Source organism: Podarcis cretensis (genome assembly GCF_951804945.1).
Source record: "Podarcis cretensis genome assembly, chromosome: 5".
NCBI lineage: Eukaryota > Metazoa > Chordata > Lepidosauria > Squamata > Lacertidae > Podarcis > Podarcis cretensis.
In genome coordinates this window covers 36,833,626-36,855,124 of record NC_137174.1, presented here as the reverse complement: position 1 = coordinate 36,855,124, position 21,499 = coordinate 36,833,626, and the positions used below count along the sequence as shown (strand labels likewise).

Here is a 21,499-nt window from a genome sequence, read left to right as displayed (position 1 = left end):
AATATTACTTGTTGCTGCAGCCAGGTCAAGCTATGAGGCATCATTCTTTCATTCTTTCGCTGGTCAGTAGTACACGTCCTTTGTGAGCGGATATGAGTTGTGCACTGGCTTTGGGTGGAGGAAATCTGGTGTTATCAGGGGGTAGGCAATAATGGAAAGTCAAGTATGTGTATTCCTAGCATTATGAACAACCTGTCGTTGGAAGCTACTAAACAAACACACCTTGATGTGTGTGTTAAGAGATCATAGCGCAGATTCTGTTCAACACAAATATGGCTTAATCTTCAGCCTTTATGTGGTACAGCTGAAGTCGTCGTCATTTTTTAAAAAATTACGGGGATCAATATTTAGAGTGTGAAATAATCTGGCTCCTGTTTTTGCTTGTTTGTAGAAATGCCAGTCAGAAGCTGATTACTTGGAAATGGGATCACTATGATGGCAAATTTTCTTTATTGTATTTGAAGTGCAATAATTAAATTTTGGGATATATTACCCGGTAAATAAGAGAACATTTCTGCCAGCGTGGCTTCTCTGTCATGCAACTTTGTCATCTTAGGTTGACAAATCCATCTGGTGAGGGTGTAACTATGATTTTGTGTTGCAATGGGAGAGAAGGCTTTGCAGAAACCTCCCATTAGTTGACAGATTCTTTTGTGTATTACACTAGTAGAATTGAAAAGGAAATCTGTATGGTAGAGGTTTTCAACGTTTTTGAATCCATGGCTTCCTTGGCCAACTACAGTCTTTCTGCGGCACCCCCGTGGGGCTTAGGAGCCCTGTTATGTCACCCCTTGCCTGCAGAGCTGGCAGCCTCTCACCCTTTTTCAAACACCCTACGTTGTGGAGGGTTCCCTCAGTCTCCTCTCCTTTCTCCTTGGGAGTCCTCTGGGCAGCTGCTGCTGCTGCTGTCACTGGTCTCTGAGCTGCCCCCACCCCAAAGAAGAGGTTCCTCCCAAAGGCACCATTTGCCTGCGGAGCTTATAGCCAGGGCTGCTGCAATAAACAGCTGTGCAAGCAGGCACCCCAGGTTGCCACGGTACACTGGTTGAAAACCACTGCTATACGTTAAGCAATTAGACATGCAAAAGGATGAGGTGTTTAGCTTTTTTAACTGTGAAGTAAAACAGGTTTGGAGGCAACAAAAGCTTTTTGTGAACTGTGTGTGTTTGTGGGTGTAGAAGAGCCCTATTTGAAGTTTTCCTCTTAGGTACATAATGTTCTTTATCTGTTAAGGGCTAGAAATTAAAACTTCTATAAAATGGACTTTCAGATGCTCTGGGAATATGAATGAAAGACCTTAAATCCTCAGGGCAACATTACAAACAAGAAGGGAAAACTCATAATAACAATTTGTAATAAGTGTAAGGTTTCATAAAAGGCTGTGGGGAACCATTAACATGCAATCCTCTGCATGCTTATGTAAGACGAAGCCCCATTAAATTCAGTGGGACTTGCTTCTGAGTACTCATAGGATCAGGTTTTTGGGTTAACATGTATACTATACTAACACTACCTTTCAGTCATAAGGGTACTATCAGTAAGAGCTTAAACATTAGGCTTCTCCTCTAAATTGCCAGAAACGCAGAATGAAAATCCAAAACCAGAAGCTGTGCAGTCTCCAGAAGCTGATTGGACTGAACAACACCCACCGTTTGAATATTATGACAGCAACTATTTGTAGCATGGCTAGTGTTTTGCCTGCTCACCAGTAGGCATTTAGAATCTGAGGGAGCCTTCTAGGAATTTAAAGCACCCTTCCCACTATTATAAAATTGACTATGCCTCTTTCTATGGTCAGCCTTGTCCTAGCAACACAGTGGAAATACAGATGAAAATAATTCCTTTAATGAAGGGTTTGGGGAAATGTCTAGGTATCTCTGTTATATGTATTTGGATTTATTTTATCTGCCTTAGCTCAAGACTGCAAGGTTGATTCCGGTACATCTTTATCTCTTTTTATCTACACAACAGGTTAGATTTATCCAAGAGTGGGTGACATGTCCAGAAAAAGTATAGGAATGGGAGATGGTGGGGAATAGAAATACCTTGGCTACAGCACCGGCTGGGCTTGTTTCTCTTTGAGATTTCTTCATCCTTTGATTTGTAATTAATTGTGTAAACCAAATATATTTAGGTTTTTTAGGCTGCCCATTTGGAGGTTTCAGAGAGAGTGCTGTTGGTTCTTAAGCCCTCCATAATGGCTAGCTAAAAATTAAACTTGAGAATGTTAGTCCACTCCCGCCCCCCCCCCCAAAAAAAAACCCCAGTCACTGGAAGAAGGGACAACATTCTGCTCTTTTCTTCAGATTTGTGCAGAATAGTTGCATATTTCACTCACTTGTTTCCCCAACTGCTTTGCTATTCCAGACTGAGTTAAATGAGGCCTTGTTTGCCACATGGAAAGCACATCCCTGTGTCAGTACAGTGGTACCTCGGGTTACATACGCTTCAGGTTACATACGCTTCAGGTTACAGACTCCGCTAACCCAGAAATAGTACCTTGGGTTAAGAGCTTTGCTTCAGGATGAGAACAGAAATTGTGTTCCGGTGGTGCGGCGGCAGCGGGAGGCCCATTAGCTAAAGTGGTGCTTCAGGTTAAGAACAGTTTCAGGTTAAGAACGGACCTCCGGAACGAATTAAGTAGTTAACCTGAGGTACCACTGTAGTTCATGCCTTGCAGCAGCAGTATCACTTAAAGGGCTCTTAATGCCGCCCCCGCCTTATCTGGTGCCTGTAGTACCTGCATGCCAATATAGTTCTCTCCCAGAATACACAATGACATTGCAATGCTGCATGCAGCCTATAGATGAGTGGCCTTCTTTCTGCCTACTCAGTAGTCAATCCCATTGAAATAGAATCCTAGGCATGTGTACTTCAAAGCAGTGTAAAAACTGAGATATGAAAGCTAGGATCTAAATGACCCCTTAAGCGTGGTTATTGGTGTAACAGTGTCTAGGCACACTTTTCTTATAACAAGAATACAAAGCTGAAAATGAATGAACTGCAGCTAAAATACTATGTTCATTTTTCACCTGGTCTAGTAGTCCTTCCCCTGACCACCCCCTTAATACTCTTAAGAGGGTCTCTTCTCTAGTCTTCAGAGAGTGGCTGGAAGTGGGGAGGCAGAAAAAGGTCCTCCTTTCCTTCCACTGCAGTTTTAAACTGAAATCTTAGGGCGCAGTACTGTGCCCAGAACTCAGAAGCTGACCGTGCTGAAGAAATTCCCTTTTGAAAAGTGCGCCTAGAGCAATGGGAGCTTCAAACACTTCTTCAATGTAAATCCCACTGAATTCAATAGGATGTACTCCCAGGATTTTAGTCCTTTATGCTATAATTGATGTGTGGAGTGTGAACATGGGCTTGTGGTGGTTTGGGGGCAGCCTCAACACAGAAAATGGATTGTTCAAATTGACTTTCTGTTTAAATGTTTTCCAGTAACAAATAAATAAGTGTAGCTTATTTCAACAACGATGCATAAGCAACACAGAGGATAAATTATGTAAACAGCCCATATGTTTCTGGTGGCATCTTATCCTTTGACGGGAGGCTGTTTTCCATCTGTTTCCTTGTTCAGTTTGGAGCAACTGGTTGGGGCAGGCATGTTCCTAACACCCCCTGTAGCGCTTGTGTCAGTTCCAAAAATAGAACCAGAGGAACTATTTTGGGAGCGTTGTTTCCCCAAAGGAGGGAGACAGGGAAAGTGATTGGCCAGGAAGTGTTCTTCCCTTCCCTTTTTATCCTGGCTCATTCTATTCAGTAATTCTAAGAATCAACCATAATAACATACTGTATACCTGCTGTGCATAGATCCAGATTTGAGGAGGTGTTTGTAATAAGAAATACGTAATTCTACATTTGTGTGCTGTTCCTTTGAGTTTGAACGTAAGGCTTAATAATAGGCATGGGTAAACAATTCCATGGGCAGTGAGGGTGGTGTTGGCAGTGCTGCTTTTTAAAAGTAGAATAGTGAGTGGGCTGCATCCTAGAACATAGATATCTGCTTGCTCTTTCTTCCGAGCACAAAGTATTCCTACTGCTTTGCCTCCATCAGCCCCAGCATTGTGGAAACCTGTGCAGGTTATCATTAAGATGGAAGTTGCTATGGGAAATAGGGTTGGGAGGTGATTGCTTTTCACTGCTCTGTTTTCCATCTATGTCAGGAAATACCTGTATGCTTAGTACTGTGAATGTGCCTGGCACAACAGGATAACATTAATTAAAAAGGGGCAAGTCTTTGTCCTAAGTTGCTTACAGTCTAAATTTTAATGAAACTGGGCAGAGATGATAGAGGAAAATAAACAATGGGTGGAAATATTCAGAACTTGCTGATACAACTCTTGGAAAAGTGGTGGTGGTGGTGGTTGTTTTTGCAGCCAACTGGGGGTTGAGGTTCAGGGGTTAGGAGAATGCATATTTGTGACCAAGCTTACTGGTTCTAAATTCTGAACTACCATTGTAATAAACAATTCAGTGATTTTGCATGCTAAATATGCATGTCAGGCTCAGAGAGAGAGAGAAGTATGATTTTAACTGTCTTGATACGGTTGCTTTGAAGAGGTACTAAATAAGTAACCAAAATATGATTTGTGCTTTGCTGCTTATTATTGAATTATATCCAAGAGAGGACCTTTAAACTTTCCGTGGGACTCTATCCCTGCTGGAATCCCTTTGCTCCCACCCCCTTCTGTAATGGCATCCTAGGCCACCTGAAACTTCACTTAAAACACACAAACAAAAGCTTTCAGATACATGGGCATGAATATCACTTCCAATCAGCGCCACGTTTCTAAGCTTAATGGCTTTGTTACCCTTAAAGTCCCACCTTTAGAAATACTTTAAGAATGCTCACATTAATTCTTCTTTTTGTCTCCCTTCTATTCCTGCCCCTTCTCCAGCGTTCCCCTGGTTTGGCATGGATATTGGTGGGACGCTTGTGAAACTGGTCTACTTTGAACCAAAGGACATTACCGCTGAGGAGGAACAGGAGGAGGTGGAAAACCTGAAAAGCATCAGGAAGTACTTGACTTCCAATACAGCCTACGGTAAAACTGGGATTCGAGATGTCCACCTTGAACTGAAAAACTTGACTATGTGTGGGCGGAAAGGGAACCTTCATTTCATCCGTTTTCCAAGCTGTGCTATGCACAGGTTCATACAGATGGGTAGTGAAAAGAACTTCTCAAGCTTGCACACCACGCTTTGTGCCACGGGAGGCGGAGCTTACAAGTTTGAAGAAGACTTTCGAACGGTATGTTTTGTTTGCACAATGTCTTGGTTTAAGGAGCTCTTTCCTACCCCTTTCCTGGTGCTGCCAGATCAAATACAGGGGGTGTGTTTGTGTCAGTCAGACCTTAGGACGTCATTGTTTATTTTTGTCACTCCAAGCCAGCAAACCTGCCTTTAAGCTTCAATAAGTGCTAACTGAGGAGAGTAGTTAACTACAAGTGCTAACTACTGACGGTGTCTTTGGGGGGGAGAGAGAAAGGAGGCACAGGGGTGGCAATATTTGTTATGCCGTATTAACACATACATCACGCTCAGAATTTTCTCCTTATATTTATTATTTTTATCAGTATTAAGACTAAATGCAGGAAAGCACAGCTTCGACTCAGCATGCCACACAGCCTCAAACTGTGTATTGTAGTCGGAGTCTGTCAACAAAGCAAGTTCCTGTTTTTTTGTTAGCAGGCATTGGTGTTCCATTGGGGTCAGGTTGACCGTTCCTTGTTGGTGTTTTTGTGGGCATGGAGGTTGTGCAGCTGCCTCATGATCGGGGAAATGGCTATAGTGTGCTTCTATCTGCAGCTTTGTACACAATCAGATTATGGGGAGTAACTGAATGCATTTTGCAGGTATTCCTCAATATGTGGTTGCTGTATGTGTGTAAAAGATGTGAGGGCAGGGCCGATAGGTTACCACTGAATTATAGGATTACACATCCATGCTTTTTAAGGAAAACTGGCCGCTTGAGTGAGTGGTTAAGAGAGAGCTCAGTGAACTGGTTTTCTGAATCACTTCAAGAAACCATACATAACTGGTGGTGCTACTGCTTTCCTTTCCTCCAAACATGGCTGTCTGCTCAGGTGAGCCGTAGTTGTAGAACTATAGGCATGACACTTAATTTAAAAGAAAGAAAACAATGCTAGACTGCAGGTTGACTTTTTAAAAAAAGTTTCTGATTTAAATAGCTGTATGGAGATCTTGTACTGGGAGCTTTGGTATTTTCTGAAGATTAGCAGAAGTTGCTGATCTATAAATTTTGCAGAACGTTCTTCTCTGGCTGCTTCCAAAACTTTGCCTGAAGTCAGGAAGTCCTGTAAAAAGATGCCCAACCCCCCAATGTAATTTTTCTTTGAGTGATACCAGCTGTTCCCATAGGCACAGTAACTACCATATTTTTCGCTCTATAGGACACACCCGACCATAGGACACACCTTGTTTTAGAGGAAGAGAACAAGAAAAAAAATTCTCCCCCTCTCTGCTCAGCACCCCTTCAGCGAAGTGGCAGGAGAAACGGAGCCCCTTCCATTTCTCCTCCCACTTCGCTGAAGGGGCGCTGCGCAGCTCTCCCTCTCTGCTGAAGCCCGAAGCCTTCAGAGCACAGCACGAGTTCCCGCTGTGCTCCAAACGGTTCATGTGGCTATCCCTGAAGCCTGGAGAGCGAGAGGGGTCTTTGCGCACTGACCCCTCTTGCTCTCCAGGCTTCAGCGAAAGCAACATGAAGCCTCCGGAGCGTGGAGGGAGCGCTCCCTCTGCGCTTTGGAGGCTTCGCGTTGCTATTGCTGAAGCCAAGGAGCCTGCATTCGCTCCATAGGACGCATACACATTTCCCCTTAATTTTTGGAGGGGAAAAAGTGTGTCCCATAGAGCGAAAAATACAGTACTTCCTTGGCCTGCTTTTCTTGTTTAAAAGTACAAGAGAAGCATTTGTTTTTCAAAATCACACAACCCCTGAACAGATTCCACTAAGAATTCAGGCAGGTCTGTGTCAACTTACAATTCTCAGAATGTTTACAGTGTTTGCTGCTGTCCTGAGGCAATGGGTGAGGCAAGTTAAGTAAGATGATACTCTTTCTGTATTGCTTTCTGTGGGTGAGCACGCCGCTGAGGATTATGTAACACATGCACACACGTTCTTTTGTTTTTCACCTTATGGCACCTTAATTCTAGAAGAGAGGTGGGAACGATTATTCTCTGCCGACTTTTGAAATGTCAGTTAAAACCCCCACCCAACACAATTTTCAGAGCATGCATTATACGCAAACAACTGATGTTCCACAGCTATGGGTTTCAATTGTACGTTTCACTAACGAATGGATCCCTCCAGGGAAGGGATGGTAATAGAGCTGTTTCAACACTGTAACAGAAGCAGCTGATACTTCCAGTCCTGTGATGGACTACAGTTTCAGTTATACACCCTTCATTCATTATGCAAAACTCAATTATATTGCCTGTGTGGTTGTAGAGGGTTGACTAAGAAAACAGACCAGTTCTTGGTACGTGTGTGTGTGTTTTTGTTTTCATGGTAAAAACTAGCCCTCTTTCCCTACCACCCACAACTATAATGACTAATGGGAACTTCAGTGCAAAGGTGGATTTTTAATTAGGCTCGACTTTTGTGTGGTGTTTTATATTCAACTGCACAAATTTTGTTCAACCTGAGGGATTGGCAACCGTTGGCCAGGGAGCTCAAACCCAGGGTGTGTAATTCAGTGGAGTATTTGCTCTTCGCTGTGTGCATCTCACGGCTGCAGATTTGGTACCTGAGTAAAGTAAGTGGGGATCAGCACCAGAGGTGTGCAAGGCGGAGAGCATATCCCCAGGCTGTTGGTATTCACACTGGAGCAGAGGTTTTCAACCTTTTTGAGCCTACGGCTTCCTTGACCAACTGCATTCTTTCTGCAGTTCCTCTGTGGGGAAACATGCTGCAAGCCTCAGAAACCCAGTTATGTCACCGTTTGCCTATAGAGCTGGCAGCTATATGGCACACGGTTCGAAAACCTCTGCACTAGAGAGAAGGCCTTTTTTTCTGTGAGGCAGTGGACAAAGGCCATGTTGCCTGTCCCTCAAATTTGAAAGGTCACGTTTGTTTTAAAGTTGCTGTTAGGCTGGACTTTGCTGCATAGCTGGATTCTGGCTTTATAATTGCACTTTAAAGCTGGCAACATACATTGTTATGGGAAATGAAAATGTCTGAGGGCAATATTGCTTCTCATAAGTTACAAAAGCATTTTGTTTGACTCATCTCTTGGAAAACAGGTTGTGTAGGCTTTGGGGACAATATTAAAAACCTATTTGATTTCAGGTGAAAGTGGGATGGGTAGATCCTTCTTTCGAAACCACTTAAGATTTCCTTTAAAAAACCCAGCAACTATGGTCTGTATCGCAGTGTCTTCAAGGAGCGAAAAACAACAACCCCCAAACCTCGAAATGCACAACATGGCTTGACCTTGTGATGTGCTTGTTTTCATGCTGATGGCCAACCTGCTTGCTTGATTATGAACTTCCTGTGCAAATACTTCTTAATTACTTTAGTGATGACCTGTTGTGCAACTCAAACAGTACAAAGTACTTCAGCAGGGCCTTTTGACTCTTCCATTAGGTTTCTTAACACTGTATCAACGAGTGTCCATTTATTAACTTCTCTTCCAGATTGCTGACCTCCAGCTTCATAAGCTAGATGAGTTGGACTGCTTGATCCAGGGCCTGCTCTATGTGGATTCTGTCGGTTTCAACGGCCACCCAGAGTGCTATTATTTTGAAAACCCCGCAGATCCTGAACGGTGTCAGAAAAAGCCTTACTGCCTCGATAATCCTTTTCCTATGTTGCTGGTTAACATAGGCTCCGGGGTCAGCATCTTAGCTGTGTATTCCAAGGACAACTATAAGAGAGTTACGGGGACCAGGTGAATATACTATCTGCAGGAAACAGCTCTTGCTAAAAGAAAATACCAACCTGTCTAGATTGGAGGTTCTGAATTGTTTTATTATTTTTACAGAGGGCCTCCTGAAGTCAGGTTAATGCTATCTAAACCTCCTCAAGCATATGTGAGGCAGAAAAATAAATAAAATGCCCCTGAGCTGAGGCTTCAGAGCTAAGGGACACCATGGCGCAGCCTGTGATTTGAACCCACCTTCTTCCCCAGAGCTACTGAACCACACTCTATGGATCTGAGACCAAAGCAGACTTCCCCACTTAATTCCACAGGACTCTTAGCCAACATGTTTGAGCAGAATGTTCTTAAGAGATCTGCAACTTTTTGCAGGTGTGATATCAACAATTTATTGCTTTAGCTTAGCTTGAAAATCAGATTCTTGAAAAGTATTATCTTCAAACAGGGTGTCTCCACAGGCATTTTCTTCTAGAAATCAGGTACTGCTCCTATCTTCCTTCCTGCAAGTCTGACAATAGATTGATTCACACAGAACGATAAGGCATGGTCAATGGCTTATCAGGATTTGAACAGGATGCTGGTGGCAACTGCTTGATCCTTCCTGTTTCACTCCTCCCCTGGTACTAGCAATAAGCTGTGAAACACGGCTTGTCATTGTGGTTTGTTTCTCCTGAAATCACTGTTGCTTGCCAACATGAAGCTGTGACTTCTTGTTGGCTTTCTGATCATGTTTTTGGAGGGCCGGTGGGAGACACAATCCCAGATTTCGACATAGTGACAAACCAAGGCTTTATGACTTGTTACTCCTGCTCTGACCAGGGGAGCCATGTCTGATTACGTTTGAACAGAACACAGTCTTCAGATTACAACCAAATGCTATCAAGATGCAGTTCCTCCACCACCCTTTAACCAGTGCATCATATTTTGAGGGGCTTTCTTGAAGAAAGGAATTTGAAGCTTGCCCAGAGAACAGGCTATTTAGGAATCCAGACGGTTGCTACTAACAATTATTATTTATTAAAGTTGTTAGTTGCTTTGAAAAAATCCAAACAAAAGTAACTCAGAGTGACTTACAACAATAAACAAATAACACATACAGCAAAACCAGCATAAAACAAAACAGGAAAATCTGCAAGTTGGCTGAAATGAATCTTCTCTTCCTCCTAGTCTCGGTGGTGGTACATTCCTGGGCCTGTGTTGTTTGCTGACTGGCTGTGAGACTTTTGAAGAAGCTCTGGAAATGGCAGCTAAAGGGGACAGCACCAATGTTGATAAGCTGGTGAAGGATATTTATGGAGGAGACTATGAACGGTTTGGTCTTCAGGGATCTGCCGTAGCATCAAGGTAAATATCAACTGGTCACATATAAATGAGTTATTGCAGATGATGGGAGATTACTTAGATCAGGCTTTCCCAAACTTGGCTCTCCAGCTGTTTTTGGGACTGCAACTCCCATCATACCTGACCACTGGTTCTGCTAGCTAGGGATAATGGGAGTTGTAGTCCAAAAACAGTTGGAGAGCCAAGTTTAGGAAATCTGGATTTAGATATTCAGAGTCTAACAACATGTTGCTTGCAACCAAACCTGAGTAGGTAGCTATTTTGTTCTTCAGGAAAAGCTGCTTCAGGAGGGACAGTTAGGAGTAGAAAGAAGTGTGTGTGCTTTGCGTAACCATTTCCTTACCTGTTGCTTTTCTCTTTCAAATTGTCCCTGCTAAGCTTTTTTCCTGCACATTTGAAATACCATGAGGGTGGGGGGAGGGGCAGATCACTGGGGGTTAATTTGGAGTGGATAAGAGGTTTTGTGGAAAAGGTTTTGCATGCGTTCTGCATCAAATTGGACCCTCCCAAAACAGTTTTCCTGAAAATAAACTTTGGTTGCCTGTGTTTGTATTTAAAATTATAGCTGGGCCTCCATGTGTAATGCTTATGTGGGTATAATTAATTATGTGTACTGCTTAGGACCCTAGTTTGATTAATTTTAGCTCACTTGTATCATATCGCTTTGCTTTCAGGATGTGTTGCTTGTACATTAATCTTGCCTTGAAAGGAATTTTTCCCTTCCTCAATATCCAACAGCTTCTCTGTGTATTTCATACCAAAATTAATAGCCTTTAAAGCAGGGCTGGCAAACTTCCACCTGCCCCCATGTGTGATGACAGGTGTGGCACAGGTAGAGAGGCGGTTGGATTGGCTGCTTCACTGTTCCCCATGGGGAAATTGATCATGCAGTGGATCACTGCAGAAAACAGGGTTGAACTTACCATCTGTCAGCTGAGAGGTGAGGAGTTCAGCCCTACTGAATTCGCCGTGTGACTTGAGTTCTCCATGTGGAATGCACTCGCGCACTGATCCCTGCAGAAACCTTTGTCAGCCGTTTTCTGAGTGTAGGGCTGTCAGAGGCCCTTGCACCATGGTTCCCAAGTACCTGACAACCAGCTGACTGTCAGGCAGTTGGGAAGCGCTGCACAAGTGACATTATCAGGTGAGCAGGACAACCCATGCCAGCCATATGATGTAAAGTTGTCTGCTTACCTGTCAAAGTTGGCCTCTGTGTCTGTGTGCGTGTCTTGCATCCTGCAATGGTGACGCCTGTTTGTCCCGGGCAAACTACTGAAAAATGTATTTTTTAGATATCTTGACCTTTCTGAAAAATGTAAGAAAGATCATATCCTCTAGTATTATCACGCAGCTTCGGCAACATGATGAGCAAAGAAAAGCGAGATTCCATCAGTAAAGAGGACCTAGCAAGAGCGACCTTAGTTACCATCACCAATAACATCGGCTCCATCGCTCGGATGTGTGCTCTGAATGAGGTAAGGACATGCTGATTAGCAAGCTTTGGAAAGCTGCTGTTGTGCTACTGTGTTACTTTGATCTCTGGTTTTCCATTAGTTAAATACCGAAGAATATTTTTTTGCAGTGCACACCATGCTCTCATGTGAAGCTTTGACAGAACGATCCACAGAGTTTTCTTTTCAATAGCTAAAACGAACAGAATCACAGTGCCTCTTCATTCATACACAGTGCTTGACGTCTCCTGGCGTATTCTTATAGTTGAGCACCAGCAATGGAATCCCACCTCTGTGCAAAGACTGCTTCTCAGCTTTGTCCTCTTAGACCACCAATATTAACAGTGTAACCGTGTGAACTGATGTGGTGGTGAATGAGGCTAGTAGTGAATACTACTTTGTACACTGATAGGTCCTCTGTGTGAAATACTTCCTGAATGCTTGCTGTCGAATTGGTTGTCATTCATTCAAGCATTCTGGATTATTATTATTTTGGGCTACCGTCTGGAGAATCCTGTAGCGTCCAAAAACACCTCTGCATTCTTTTTAAGGTCAACCCACAAAAGCTTCCAGCCATATTCATATGCCTGATGGAACCTGGTTTGATAGTGATGTTGACTATGGCATGGCACCTTTGAAGGTGTGCATTTGTTAACTTGACACCTGCAAGTTGGCACCAGTGCAGTGCAGAGCTAGGAAGAGCATCACTGTTCAGCAGTGACGCTCAGTGGTGGCTTTTGGCAAGTCAGCACCTGTAGTTGTGAAGCCAATACCTCTTGCCAAGGGCATCCTTCAGCCATTGAAGCAGCAGCTACTCCAGTGTTTACTTTCTTGTTCTCTACCCATCCACCCCCCCCTTTTGTGTTGTTTCTAGTAGACTTATGAGTCTGCGGGCAGGGACAGTCTTATCTATCTATAGTTAACATTTAATGTAAGCTCCATATTTTACCTCCTGTTCATTTAATGGGTGCGTCACTTGTTGAGGCAGGTAAACTCAACAACAATGGAATACTCCGTTGCACATATAAAAATAACAATAAAAATTTTATTATTTATACCCCACCCATCTGACTGCGTTGCCCCAGCTATTCTGGGCTGCTTCCAGCATATACAAAAACACAACAAAACATTAAACAATAAAACTTCCCAATACAGGGCTGCCTTCAGATATCTTCTAAAGGTTGTATAGTTACTTATCTCCTTGACATCTGATGGGAGGGCATTCCACAGGATGGGCACCACAACTGAGAAGGCCCTCTGCCTGGTGCCCTGTAGCTTCTCTTCTTGCAGTAAGGGAGAGAGAGAGAGAGAAGGAAAAGACACAGGTTCACTGTTTTGACAACAGCCACATGTCTGCCATAACTTTGGGGCATTTGGTGGAGTTGCAGAAGTCTAATATATAACAAACCCAGCAAATCCAGTACATACGAATCAATTTGTTAATTGCTTCAGTGTTGGCGACTGAGAACGTCTTTCAATATTCCTGAATGATAAGAAACCTTTCATATCAAAGTATTCTTAGAAGCTTCTCGGGGAAACAAGTAGTCTTTCTCTTTGCTTTCAGCTTCTTTACAGTGTTGCCTTGTGGCATGGAGTTCAAGCAGCATTGTACAGGGCTATCAAAGCATAGAGAGTTAGCTACAGTGAGCAACACAGGGTACATTTAAAATGAAGAGACTTATCGCCACTTGTAGCCTGACATACTTGGTTTTGAAAGAGGATGATGGTGATTTGCTTGTGAAAGCATGAATATCATGAAGGAACTTGTGATACGATACAAATATGAATAGATGGGATTGCACAGATTCAGATAAACTGTTACTATGAAATTGCTATTATTTTGCTACGTTACGAAATTGTTGCTATGTTATTGTTTTGCTGTGTTATTATGAAACAGTTTTTGTGGTGATTGTTTGAAATGCATCCCTGTTGCTTTGTTGTAAGCCACTTTGAGCATGATATGTGTGCGGAAAAGCGGCATACAAATAAAGGAATGAGTTAATGAATTATATTTGACAGAGAAAAAAATGGATTTTAGGGTTCTGTGCTTGCACCTGCATCCCAGTGGTCTTCTGAACCAAGCAACATTTTTACAAAGGTCTGGAGTTTGTTAATCTATGGCTCATTTCCTATGTTCTTCCAAACCATTATTGCTACCTTAACAGAGAATTGAAAATGGGAAGCTTGCCTAATACAAAGCCAAACTTCTGTGCCTCTGTTACGTGGAATGCAAGTAGCAAATTGTTCTTTCCTCCCTAAGCTCCCCATTTTTTCTTAAGACCATGGTTGAGCCATGTACATTTTTACACAGTAAGACAGCTAGCTAAATACATTGTGTTTATCCCTAAGTCATCATAAAAATGAAGCTTCCATGTTTCTATAAACATTTAGGATTTTTGTTTGTTTGTTTTAAAAAACATTTCTAGAAGCTTAAGTAGTAAAGGGCATGGACTGTGTCCCAGGAAAGGTTTCACTCACATCAAGATGGGTGGCCCTAAATGGCCATCACTTAGCTTCAGATTTGGGGATGGAAGCAGCACCAGCCCACTTAACAGGGTACTCGTAAAGATAAAAATGTTCTGTGGAGGTTTCAAAGAGAAGTTCAAAAAAGCACCATACAAATGCCAAACTATTTTCTGATTTTACTGACTGGAATGTCGGAAAAGCACTGAGTTGTCAGGGGAGGCAGACTTCAGATGTGCTTGATTAACACCAGTCCTTATCACATTAACACCTGAAAGATTTCCAAGCAAAAAATAACTTGCAGTGATTCATAAGAAGAGACTGGTGCTTATTTAGTCACCCAAGCCCCCAAGGGTGTTAATTGGACTGTCAGTTTGGGACTGAAACTGCACTATGGGGATAACACTTTGACCGCCCTAAGTAGTGTGAACTTGAACAATTTTTGCTGTCCTGTTTTTTCCAAAGCAGATCAGTCATGCTAAATACTGATGGGTGTGTGTATAGGATTGGAGCCCAGAGTGTCTCTCCCTTGCTGTTTTCTTCCTTAGTTTGTTCATCTATCACAGAATACGTATCACAATATGTACGGGTGGGAGAGAAGATGGGATGGTATAGTCTTTTGGTGGCTATCTGGGGGACATTTGGTAGGTTGTGTTATCATGAGGGCTGCTTTACTTAAAAAAGGTAGTTGCTAAGTGAAAATCATCCACAACCTCCCTAAGGGGGTCCATCCCACTGTCAAACAATTCTGGTTTTTTTTTTTATAATATTTATTTGTTTTTCCAAATACAAAAAAGACATACACCAAAAACAGTACACCGAATAAAAACAAAAAATCCAGTTTTCAGACTCATTTTTACAGAACCTTCTTTCTTGACCTCCTCACGCCTCCCTTTTTTGTGTTCCTCTTTGTCCAATCAGATACAGCAAATCCTTACCCTTCTTCAAAACTCATTTCTAATTATTATAATCACTTCTATTATGTCTCTAATCTTTCCTCCTTATAATTAAACACCTTTAACATATTATTTACTTTGACATAATATAACCTTATTTTTTCACCCTTTTTCTATTACATTTTTTGCATATTTTTTAACACTGTACCACTGATGCCATATTATTTCATATCCAACATCATTTTAGCATTCATACACTTTACAATGTTTCTGCAAATAGTTCTTGAACTTCTTCCAGTCCTCTTCCACCGCTTCTTCTCCCAGGTCTCGGATTCTGCCAGTCATTTCTGCCAATTCCATATAGTCTATTACTTGCATCTGCCATTCTTCCAAGGTGGGCAAATCTTGTGTCTTCCAATACTTTGCCATGAGTATTCTTGCTGCTGTTGTCGCATACATAAAAAACGTTCTATCTTTCTTTAACACCAATTGGCCGACTATGCCCAAGAGAAAGGCCTCTGGTTTCTTAGGGAAGGTATATTTAAATACCTTTTTCAGTTCATTATATATCATCTCCCAGAAAGCCTTAATCTTCGGGCACGTCCACCAAAGATGAAAAAATGTACCCTCAGTGTCTTTACATTTCCAACACTTATTGTCCGGCAGGTGATAAATTTTTGCAAGCTTGACTGGGGTCATGTACCACCTATAAATCATTTTCATAATATTTTCTCTTAAGGCATTACATGCCGTAAACTTCATATCGGTGGTCCACAACTTTTCCCAGTCAGCAAACATAATGTTATGACCAATGTCCTGTGCCCATTTAATCATAGCTGATTTAACTGTTTCATCCTGAGTATTCCATTTCAACAGCAAGTTATACATTCTTGACAAATTCTTAGTTTTAGGTTCTAACACAATTCTATTTCCAATTTTGATTTTTCCACCTGGAAGCCCAATTTTCTGTCCGCATTATAGGCCTCTCTTATTTGATAATAATGAAGCCAATCTCGCACTTTGTCTTTTAATTTCTCAAAACTCTGCAATTTCAATTTATCTCCTTCTTGTTCTAATATCTCCCAATATTCTGATGGTCTTAATAGTACTACAGTCAAGCCTCGTTCGTTTGAAAATGGAGCCATTCGGGAGCAGAGGTTTGACTGTACAGAAACTTCATAACATTGCCCTCAAAAAGTGTTCTAGTTTAAGGGGAAATGTTCCACTGGTTTACAACCCCATTGAAATAAGGTAATCTAGTTTTGATTGTCTTTCTGATGCTTTACTGTTAGGAGACATCTGATGAACACTGAATGAATATCATAGCTGTGAATTCCATAAGTTTTAAGCTAAACATGGCACCTTGTTGAATGTATATATTTTCCTAATTTTTGCAGAACATTGAGAGGGTGGTGTTTGTCGGAAACTTCCTGAGAATAAACATGGTCGCTATGAAGGTACTTGCATATGCCATGGACTACTGGTCAAAGGGACAACTCAAAGCTCTCTTTTTGGAACACGAGGTAAAGACTGTTCAAAAGAAATATGTATATATATGTAATTCAGTTGATCTGCTAGTGAAGTCATGGTTTGAGTTATGATTGGACTTTCTCCAGTTCCCAAAATGTAAATAGAAAGACCCATTCAAATATAGAGGTGATATCTGCTGTTGTAGTTTATGTGCAGCCAGCCAATGATGATGGGAAAGAAACACTTTTAATTTGGGATAATTGATGGGTCTTAACAAAACTGTGCTGGGGTGGGGAAAGACTGTGAACTGTAGAAGTTGAATAGGCTTCTTAATTAGTATTGAAGCAATGGAATGCAAATATAAAATCTTTTGTGTTATAGAGTCGAATAGGTGTATTTGTAGTTAGTTTTCATGAACACAGGTGCTTGGTAGCGATAGATCCAGGGAGTTTCTGGCTACATTTGCATGTTGCACAATGCTATCATTTTCCAGGACATGTACAAGTTTCACAGAGTTTTGGGCTTGCATGCTTCCTCCTCCCATCTCTTCCTGACAGGTGGCTTTCATTTCTTTATTGCAAAATTTTATAATCCACCCTTTGTCCAAAAATGAATTTCAAATAAATTTAAAATTGCAAATGTGCTTTCACATGGACACTACAATGAAATTACGAGGAATAAAACGATTCAACCAGGTATAACAAGCATAATTTAAAATGCCAAATAAAACAAAAACAGAAAAGACAAATAAAAAAACTGGCTCTGAATAGAATACATTGCCTGCATCAGGGGCACTTCTTCCTCAGGACAACAATCCACAATCTTTTGTGTATTCATGATGTATTGCGCAGCTGCTGTAAAGAAAGAAAAGGGGCGAGCCGGGGCTGCCCTGACCTTAAATGCCCCTTAGTAAGCCCGCCCCTACCGCCAGCCGATTGGCTGGTGCTGTGGGTGATGAATATTAATGAGACTGGGAATCCCTGAGTCCCGCGGGGCTGCTGGCAGCCCCGCGAGAATGTAGACGAGGGCGTGAGCCCGCAACCCCCCCTCCTTAGGTCGGGAGTGGCTTTCCTCTTAAACTTGGGAAACATGTGATTATTCCAATAATCTGAGTAGGTTTATATTAACCACAGTTTGCTGTAGTACCCAGGACTTGTGATTAATCTTTGCAGTACAGTGGTACCTTGGTTCTCAAATGCCTTGGTTCCCAAACACTGTAAACCTGGAAGTAAGCGTTCCGGTTTTCAAATGCTTTTTGGAAGCCAAATGTCCGGTGCGGCTGTCAGCTATTGTTTCCGGGGCACCTGCACCAATCAGAAGCCGCGCCTTAGTTTTTTAACATTTCGAAGTCAAACGGACTTCCAGAACGGATTATGTTCGAGAACCAAGGTACCACTGTAGTTAGTTTAAACAACCCAGCTTGGGTTACTTTGGTATCAGGAGCTACGGCTTTTACTTCCGCTGAATGTGATTTGTCATGTCATCCAGACAAACCCTGTGGTTGCCATTAGCTATTGTTATTTTCAAACAAGTCAACTTCATACCATAGTTACAGAAGTGGGCTTGTTTAAACTAACAGTTGAGACTGTGGTTAATCTTAACAACCAAGCAGACAGCATCTAAATGCCTCCTGGACAGGTGGGAGAGGAAAGGGCAAGCCTAATGCTTGCTGAAGCTCATTCCTGCTCTTTGATTTTGTGCTAAATTATGGTTTAGCATGCCATGTAAACACAGCTCTCTCTCTCTCTCTCTCTCTGTGTGTGTATGTGTGTGCGTGTTTGTGTGTGTGTTGACATGCACACACTCTAGGAAAGAGTGCCACTTGAAGGCTGTTTTAATTCATTCAGAGGGGGTGCTGTCTTCACTGGGTGAACCATTTGGATGTAACAGCTCCTTCCTCTCCACATAACCCTTTCTGACTCTTTCCAACATTGTGGAGAAAACTGCTTTACTCACATGGTGAAATGGTGCAAACAATTCAGCACATAGTTACGGTTCTCACGCTGTGTTAAAGTAGTTTCCAAATGGCACCTGTAATGCATAAGAAGCTGGGCCATGTCCCCCCCCCCCCCATTTAACCAGTTGAAAGTAGAACGATAAAGCTATAAGAAACTGTGAAATCTCCCTTAGGGCCTGTTTCCATACCACAACATACCGGCAAGCTCAGATGTCCTTGTGACTCTTATAGTACTCTATCCACGTCCTCAGGCCTTGTACCCAGTGCCTTACTCACAGCTCAGTGCAAGTAAAATACAGGCAAGGAAAATTACCTGTTTATGTTATGATGACTCGCTTCCAAAGGTCCAAACATTTCTTCCACTGGAAGAAGTTCCAAATGACATCCAGTGACATATGCATGCAAATAAAATCAGTTCTGGCTTTGTGTAAAAGCCTCATGCCCAGTGTACTTGTACAAAATGTGGAATATTTATGTCATCTTTTACTGGGCCCAACTACTTTTAAGCGTTCAGAACTTCTGAGAACAGCTCTATTGAATAGACAATATGCTTGCTTGCTGCTCCCAGCATTCACTTGAATTTCCACTAGAATTGGCCCTGGCTGGTATGGATTCCTTCCTCTGCTCTCAAACAGCACTGTATTTTGTTTTGCAGTACCTGCTTGTCTGATGTTTCAGATGTTTTCAGACTTGCACCTTTGTTTAAAGAGAGAGAGAGAGCATTTGTTTTATGTTGTGCTGAACTCATTGACTCTGTGACAATTGGTTTGAGCTCAAATAACATTACGTACTAACGCCTTCCTCTCCTTTCAATAACTTTGAAGGGTTATTTCGGTGCTGTTGGGGCCCTTCTGGAATTGCTTAAAATGACAGATGATCAATGATGAAGCCTCCAGGAGCCCAATGCCTGTAGAAGCTGCTACAAGACGGACAGCTGCTAGGAGGATGGAAAGAAGCCATGATGGACACTCTTACCTGCTGGATTTGTAAATAATAATTTAAACTCCCTTTTAGCTGATCTTTTAACTTTAGGGTTGGACATTAGCTTCAGAATTCGTACCAGGAATCTAAAAGAAAAAAGAGGCATTTTTAACTGTATAAAACATTTTTTTAAGACAAAAAAATGTGCAATGTGGCCAAACATGGCAGATTTTTATGGATCGTATCTAAAAAGTGGATACTGTGTGGGAAATGGACCTAAGATATGTGACGACACTGGTTTTATTTTATTATTTTTCTTCTGGGGTTTACTGACCTAGTGTGATATAATTATTCTTTTAGTAATTGCTCTAGGAGATTTTTTTTATTAAATCTTTCATGACGTTTCATGATTGCTGTTGGTTTCAGGTGAAACCGCAAAACTAGTATATAGTGTGAGCAGTAAAGTAATGAATCTTGTTGCCTTCATTTTTATTATTATTATTAAACTGTGTTTCCATCTTCCCCAAACTTTCTTTGACTGCCCATGTTGTCATCAAATCCACCGAAAATAGGAAGAAGACCTCAATCTTTCCTTTCAGAAACTCGCGCACAATGAGTTATCTATTCCTTGTAGCACCGGAAATCCTTATTTGTGGTACGCTGAGCTGGGGAAAAAATAAAATATTATTGGGCCATGGGCAGGAGGAGGGCTAGTTCCCACAGTCTGCAGATGACGTGGTAGACCTGTGTTCTTACATACCTGAATGCACCTGCATGCAAAGAAAATATCTCTTCCCCTCTCATGCCAGCATTCTACATGCAGATGTATTTTTCTTCTTTTTTCATATGGAGAAGTATTCAATCCTGTGAACCCCCACCTGAAATCTGAAAATGGTACAATCCAGCAAGTTTAACCACCTCCTCTGCTGTTTGTGAGAACTGGGCCTTACTTAAAATACATTTTTAGTATGCTGAAAAGTTCTTGGGCTGTTACAAGACGAATACCATATATCTGACACTTTTTAAAATTTCAAATGTGTCAGACCACATGTTGAGTATTAATGCATACTATTTCTTAGAAGTTCTTATTGATATTTACCACAAGGAACAAATGACGTAGTGGTATAAAATGTTCAAATTTTAAAATGTTTGTGATTTAACTACATGCCCTGGCTGATCAGCTACAAAAATTATGGACCTCGCAAAGAACAGATTAATTTCCTAAATTCCTTTCTACCTTGTTGATTCACATTGGAAAGATGGTTCTGTTTTTGCAAAATGTAAAATGTCCATCACGTGGTGGCAGGGGACGACAGCATTAGCTTTAAGGAGCAAACGTTTTCTCTAATAAATTTGAATTATTTGTTTGGAATACAGTATTTGATTTCTTTACCTTGAAACCTTTAATAAATTAACACTAACTGTTCACTTACCTGGCTGAAATAAAAATAATCCATTACTGTTGTGATGGCTTTGAATGCATCCGTTGCCTCCTTTTCATTTAAGCGCTTTACAGTCCTGCTTTTCTTTTCTTTTTAGGTTTTCATTACAGGTGCTTATTTGTTAGATTGTTTAAAAAAATGCAGAAGGGGATAAAAGGAAAAGGCAGCTGAACACAACACCCAAAGGTGGACAATCCAGTTCCACACCTAAATCCCTGCCATTATACCTAAAATACTGGATTTAACATTTGTGGGCGGAGTTATAAAGTAGCATTTAAGAACACCTACATACATTACAATAGGTATATGGGCAGGATGAGCAGCAGCATCGAATACTCTTTTCAGGGTGGGGGAGGCATTTAGAGGCTCAACAAATACATGAATTTAGATACAGTACTTTACATGTTGTCTAACAAGCAACTCTGGAGCTGAGTATATATGTCCAGCAAACCCTGACAGAACAATGCAAAAAGCAGCAGGAAGTTTAGGCGATGCAGAGAAAGTAATTTACTCTTGTCTTTTGGTGACACCCGCCCCCAGTCAGAAAATGCCTCTTGTGTTCTCTCATGGAGGCCTCTTCAAATGCAGTGGTACCTCAGGTTAAGAACTTAATTCGTTCCGGAGATCCGTTCTTAACCTGAAACTGTTCTTAACCTGAAGCACC

The 21,499-nt window shown here is 41.7% G+C and overlaps 1 protein-coding gene across 3 annotated transcripts in view; it reads left to right on the top strand.

Moving 5' to 3' along the window:
• The window catches only part of PANK1 (pantothenate kinase 1), a 32,514-nt gene extending 11,639 nt beyond the window's left edge, over positions 1–20,875 (top strand). For 2 of the 3 annotated variants that reach the window (XM_079976373.1, XM_079976374.1), the window contains exons 2-7: positions 4,896–5,248; positions 8,653–8,906; positions 10,062–10,238; positions 11,587–11,710; positions 16,443–16,568; positions 19,297–20,875. In XM_079976373.1, coding sequence (XP_079832499.1) covers positions 4,896–5,248; positions 8,653–8,906; positions 10,062–10,238; positions 11,587–11,710; positions 16,443–16,568; positions 19,297–19,356 — 1,094 coding nt within the window. In that variant the 3' untranslated portion in view covers positions 19,357–20,875. Of the gene's footprint in view, positions 1–4,895; positions 5,249–8,652; positions 8,907–10,061; positions 10,239–11,573; positions 11,711–16,442; positions 16,569–19,296 lie in introns of those variants that run through there. The other variant, XR_013839011.1, reaches the window with a different exon arrangement.
• Positions 20,876–21,499: the final 624 nt, after the last annotated feature.